This window comes from Paralichthys olivaceus, chromosome 15, assembly GCF_024713975.1.
Source record: "Paralichthys olivaceus isolate ysfri-2021 chromosome 15, ASM2471397v2, whole genome shotgun sequence".
Lineage (NCBI taxonomy): Eukaryota > Metazoa > Chordata > Actinopteri > Pleuronectiformes > Paralichthyidae > Paralichthys > Paralichthys olivaceus.
In genome coordinates, this window is record NC_091107.1 from 2,816,017 (window position 1) to 2,822,246 (window position 6,230).

Below are 6,230 nucleotides of genomic sequence, written 5' to 3' on the forward strand. Positions count from 1 at the left end.
TAATTTAGTACAGTCGTTGGAGATGTAAATAGAGTTTGGGCCCTCAACTTATTTATAGTCTCCAGTTATAAATCTGAGAGGTGGAAAGATGATTAAGTAAGAACGTCCAAAACGTCAAGAATCGATTTGATGGTTTTCACCAAATTGTATTTTCACATATTAAAACATTTTCAGTTAATGTTTCCTGGCAGAGTCTGAACAGCACAGAGGCTCATACGCTCATAAGCTGGACCTTCAGTCGTCTTAGTGTTTAACTTCTTCACTGATAAAGTTTCCAGGTCAAACGAGTGACTGAGCAGGAACTCTCTGTTCAGTGGAACGAGGCTGTAGATGATTAACGACAAACCACAGGGTCACTGCGGCTGATGTAGGTCAAACTATGGGACAGTAAAGATAAAGTTCTGTAGTTAACAGATTATCACCATATCTGCTTGGGTGTGTTTGTGTTTTTTTACACAGCGAGATAAATACTTGTATGCAGACTCCATCCACATCCTGAAGTTCTATTTCTTATTTAGTTCACACAGCGTTGTGGCGACGACTCGTTTTCTAAAACTCTGGAATCCTCTCGATTTGAGGATCCTTCCGACCTCTTCACGTTGGTTTTTTCCACAATCTGTCCAGTGTCACTGTTCGTTCTTTGCTTCCGTCTCCACCACTGATTAAATCGACCTTCGTGACTCTCACAGACGCTGAAGCTTCAAAGAACATTTTCACCAAACTGTTTCCTCCATTTTCAACCTTCTGTGGATTTCTCCTCTTGGTTCAACAGAGATATTTGAATTAATTGCATCAGAGTAAAGCATTTGAACAAATGACCTAAAAATGGAAACTGCAATGTTTTCATTTTGTAAAAATATTGTTTAATATTAGGGTCGAGTCAGTTTTCTGACACACAATCTTTTAACAGCGATGTTTTCAGAATTCATTCACACAAACCTGGTTCAACTGTTAGAAATGATATTTTCTGTTTTATCTGGAGAAGTTTTCATCACAGAAATGTTCACATCTCATCCTGTGCTGTACGAACTGTCCTGTAACTATTTGATAAAAAGAACAAGGAGAGCAGGCGGAATCAGCTGATGACACGTTAAACATAGTGGAACATTCAGATCACGGAGTTGAGAGAATGTTTCTGAAAAGAGGAAGAAAAACTAAAAACACAGGAAGCAACAGAACGACAGAGAAACGTCTTTTTCTCCACCGTCCCCATCTGTGAATTCTGCCTCAGTCTGAATGTTCAGTCTGCGCTCGGACACGGTTTGATTTCCGTCTCGTCCTCATGCAGAGAAAGATTTCAAGTCCAAAACAGGGTGGACACGCCCCCTACTGGGCCATCGGCTGTGGAGCAGCTATCGAGGCGATGAAGGCGTCGTAGTGCTGCGAGTGGCAGCGCTTGTACTCGTTGATTTTCCTCTTGATCTGTTTGGGCGTGTCCTGGTAGTAGTTCTTCTCGTCTCTGGCCATCGCCTGCAGGGACGGACAAACAACAGACGGTATGAACCTGACAAACGTGACGTTCACTGAAAACTGGGATTCAAAATTTAGGGAAGAAAAAACTTGACAAGAATATTCGCTCCCCCTTGAGGTCGCAGGTCTCAATAACTACCAGACATAATGGATCTGTTCTTGTCTCTTGAAGTTTCATTTCTTAAAAGTCTCATTAACTCAGAGAGTGAAACGAGGACACACTGTGTGCTCTCACCTTGTAGTCGTCCTTGTGTTCTCGGATCATGTACTGAACGTACTCAACCAGGTCGGTCGATAACGTCTTCACATTTTTCTCTGGACGATTCGCTTCCTCCTCCAGTTCTGTTCAAAACAAAAAACAAGGGATCAGGACTTCGTGAATCTGGGCTAAACAAAAACAAACTGACTGATTGAAAGCAAATCTTCACAGAGACAAAAGGTTTCTTTATATTTTTCCGTCTTGTTTCTGAAGCGACGCTACGTAACTTCTGCTGAGCAACAGCGCCCCCTCCAGCCACAATTATTAATGAATAATGTTAAAAAACAAAAGAAAGATGGTGGATCAAACTGATCACCTGTTACATTTGTTTGCACACGACTAATCGCTCTTTATCCCAAAATAATCCTCCCATCTTCTTCACTTGTTGCAGAAAGCAAAGAAATAAAGTTTTTACAGGACTTACGGTTGAGGACGTAGGGTTTGGTGACGATGTTGCTGGGAGCTTTGGTCTCTCTGTCTTCACCGAGGAGCTGCACGTGTGAACAGAAACACATCATGAAGATCAGTGGAGGTCCTCAGCGGGTTTGGATTCATGTGAAATGACAGGTATGAAATGTGGTTGTTGTTTCCGGCTCTGACGCTCGTTGACGAGTCGACAGAGTTGAACTGTCCTCGCTCCGGAGCCCAGCAGGCGCAGAGAGGAATCGTTTACGTGTCGGCAGGAAATAGATTCATTTAAATGAACCAGTGACAGAAACAATGATTGAACGACAACATGAGATTAGTTCAAATGAGGAACAATAGATCACTTGTTAATCGTCTGTGAGAATATTAAATAATCAAGAATCAGAATTCTTCATGTCATTAGTTCTGGACATAAGTTGTATTCCCGTCCATGAGCACCAGTGGTTTGAGGGACACCAGAGGCCACCTGCCTCGTCTTTCTCTCACAATTTCATTTTGCTTCTTTGCAGAAAAATGAGTTTTGATCAAAAAAGGGAATAAAAGTCAGCGTTTGCCACAGAATTAGTCAAATCTACGGGAATAACGAGGAGCACATGCAGAGCAAAGACAAGTTTCATGTGAGAGAAAGAACTGAAACTATGAGGTCTGACTGTCTGCGTGGACAATAAACACTTTATAGACCACTATCTTTACAGATTGTGGGTTTGAAGTACAATTACAAGCAATGTCACGATGCTAATGTGCCACACACTTTATCAGCTACTCTCCAAAATACTCATTTCCCATTGACCGCTGGTTTAAAACGATGGGGGAGTTTAGCTTTAGGGTCTGAACACATGAACGTGTTTCAATGACTTTAAACTTCACCTCCGAAACTTTTCAGAGTACAGGCTTCTGTAAAGTGTTGACCAATGTTTCCTCATGAGCTCAGAGGTTTCACATCCAAACATCGAGAGTTTGTGTGAGTGTGTGAGTGTGTGTGTGTGTTTGTGTGTTTAAAGATTTCTTCTGGTTTCACACGTTTGATCGTTGACACTCTGCTGCCCCCTACAGGTACAAACAAAAACTACAGAATATGAACATATGTTTTGCTGCAAAAACCTGAATTAAACTTAAATATAATCGAACTGCAAAGTCCCAGTTTGATCCCACATGAAGACATCAGCTGAATATCATTCACTCCCAAAGGTCCCATGTGCACTTTATCTGAACCTTCAATTAAATCAAATAGAAACTTTTCTTTAAGAAACTAATAATAAAACATAAAATTAAGGAGTGTGACTGCACAGAGCTAAAGTTAGAGGAAATCAAGTAAACCCAGAACAGAGCAAACAGCAGCCTGAATGAATGAGTGTTGATAAGTTCCAGGAACTTTTGATGAACCGTGATTTAAACTCAAACTGAACCTTCACAGAATCTGAACATTAGTTAACGTTCTCAACAAGTTCAGATGAGCTGATCTCTGGTTTGATAAATCTCCTGTTACCCAGCGTGTCACTTACGCTCGGCTTCTGTATGGGCAGCGTGCGGTTTGGATCGAAGGCCAGACCCATGTCCTGCAGGTTCCTGGACACAGACTTCTTATCGTCCCACGCATTTCGAATCTGTCGACTGAGAGAGGATCAGCGTTAGAAATAAAATATGACACTGAGGAAAGAGGAGGAAGAAGAAGATCTAATAAAATGTCTAGATTATTAGAATATTATCTATCCAATGAGAGAAGTGAGTCACAAACAGCTGAAACAGGTTTCAATAACCAGGGTCTGAGACTAGTCTCAGTTAACCAGGGTCAGTAGCGGGGTTAACTTAACCCAGGTCTGAGTTAACCCAGGTTAGTGACAGTTCCCAGGTCTGCATTAAACCAGGTCTAAGTTAACCCGGGTCAGTAGCGGGGTTAACTTAAGCCAGGTATGTGGCATGTTAACTCTGGTTTAAACCTGCGGTAACCCAAGTCAACTTCATGTTCCAGATAAACCAGGTATGTGATATGTTTAAGTTACGCCGGCACTGAGACAAGACCAAGTTAAACTTTGGTTAAACCAGGTCAGTAGCAGGTTAAAGTTAACCCAGGTTAGTGACAGTTTCAAGTTTAATTAAACCTGAGTTACACTTCAGTTAACCCAGGTCTGAGTTAAGTTAAGTTAACCCAGGTCTAAGTTAACCCAGGTTGGTCAGAGTTAACCCAGGTCTGAGTTAAGTTAACCCGGGTCTAAGTTAACCCAGGTTGGTCAGAGTTAACCCAGGTCTGAGTTAAGTTAACCCGGGTCTAAGTTAACCCAGGTCTGAGTTAAGTTAACCCGGGTCTAAGTTAACCCAGGTCTGAGTTAAGTTAACCCGGGTCTAAGTTAACCCAGGTTGGTCTTAATGAACAATGTTCAAAAACAGATCTTGTTTGTGTTTGTCACAATCTCCCAGCATGCCCAGCGTTAGCCGCCAGCAGCTAACATGCTAACTCACTCGTCTATGGTCGGGTTGTATTTCTTGATGAACTTCTTCTTCATCTTCTTCCGGTTTGCATTGTAGTCAAACTTCTTCCTCTTGCTCGACTGCTTCGCTTTCGGCATCTTTGCGTCTCGGTGATTTTCTCGCTTTTCCTCGGTTTGATTTTCTGACGCTGAAGAAACAACGTGAAGCTGCAGCAGGAAACACGTGGTTTACTTCCGGTCACGCGACCTCAGACTTTTCCGCTTTCCCCTTATTTATTTATTTTTTTAACATTTTTTATTTTACATTTTAATTCTGTCAGTGACTCAATTTAAAGAATAAAACTAAATAAAATGTTAATTCAGTTTTTCACTTTGTATTTTTTACACAAACGTGTTGTTGAATTATTCACTTAAACAGTGAAACAGCTGCACCTGCTGCTTCTGTCCTCCAGGGGTCAGACTGACAATAACAATAAAACATCACAGGATTCACAAGTGAAAAACAAGTGAAGTATAAAATACTAACTCTGAAACTTCATCAGATTTTCTTCAGAATCCACACACACGAATCAAGACATAGATTCTAATCTGTGTTTTTAGTTTTCAATGGATATAAAGAATTTATCCAAGTGCAGAAGCTGATCAGCCAATGACTAAGTTATAAGTTCTGGTTTTCACAGTAACAAACATCTGTTCAGCAGCAGACAGATGTTTTCAGGGAGAACATCTGTGTGAAGGAAGGATGTGGGAGAAAAGGTCACAGGCTCATTTGAAGAACCAGTATAAAATAGTTAAATCCAGCAGTCTGCAGTATAGTTGACAAAGAAAACCCCAAAACATTGAAGCATAACAAAGACATAAATACAAATATAAAACTGTAGTGACTGATTTGTCAGCATTTGTGTTAACTATCACCTCTTCCCTCCATGTCAGGGCCATTGACTTTGTATAAAAAGGTCAGGACGTCGCTTCTGATTAGATCCAAGCTCCTCATCCAGGGAAGTTTGTTGAGTTTTAAAAACCTGAACCAGGCAGTGAAACAACACTGATCAATATCTGCATCAGGCCTATGAGCTGCTGTCGTCAGTGATGATGACAGAACAGAGAAAATCCTTCTTAATGTACCTTTAATGCACCGTGGTGGAGTTTTCATCGATCTGAGAACACGAGCAGCAGCAGCTCTGGAGTCTCTCATCCATCGATGTCCTGTTTCTAACAGTGCATCTGACTGAAATGAACCTGAACACATCAGAGGAATCAGATTCACAACATATCGATCCAAATATTCTGAACCTGCGTCATCGTCGAACTCAGAGGAAGCAGACGGGAACATGTTTATCAGAGAGATAATTAGCACTTGATCAATCAATATTAAAGTCACAGTACATGGAGTAAACTCTGCTGCAGCTTTCACTGGACACAATCATTATTATTTCATATCATTGATAAGATACTTATCTAAACTTTAAAATTATGTGAAATATCTTGACTGATATAATTAATAAAATATACAAATGTTACTGTGCATCACTGCACTAAAATGTAAAATATCTAATCATCAAGATATCATAGTTGAAGGGTCTAAAAAATACTTGTAGACTGTTATATACACACAAATACAGAAGAAATGAAAACATCAAACTTTGTTT

At 40.6% G+C, this 6,230-nt stretch overlaps 1 protein-coding gene across 1 annotated transcript; it reads right to left on the bottom strand.

Annotated features, from left to right (window-relative positions):
• Positions 1-840: 840 nt before the first annotated feature.
• Positions 841-4,931, bottom strand: nop16 (NOP16 nucleolar protein homolog (yeast)). The gene is made up of 5 exons (XM_020107161.2): positions 4,613-4,931; positions 3,658-3,766; positions 2,154-2,220; positions 1,706-1,812; positions 841-1,470 (listed from the first exon to the last, which is right to left on the bottom strand). The coding sequence occupies exons 1-5, from the start codon at positions 4,717-4,719 to the stop codon at positions 1,327-1,329; spliced, it is 534 nt and encodes a 177-aa protein (XP_019962720.2). The 5' UTR covers positions 4,720-4,931; the 3' UTR covers positions 841-1,326.
• Positions 4,932-6,230: the final 1,299 nt, after the last annotated feature.

Excerpts from the sequence above, each read along its gene's own strand:
- nop16 (XM_020107161.2), bottom strand. The coding sequence starts at position 4,719 with ATGCCGAAAGCGAAGCAGTCGAGCAAGAGGAAGAAGTTTGACTACAAT. Across the intron at positions 2,221-3,657 it reads TGCCCATACAGAAGCCGAGC|CTCCTCGGTGAAGACAGAGA; the intron begins GTAAGTGACACG and ends TCACACGTGCAG. Across the intron at positions 1,471-1,705 it reads AACACAAGGACGACTACAAG|GCGATGGCCAGAGACGAGAA; the intron begins GTGAGAGCACAC and ends CCGTCCCTGCAG.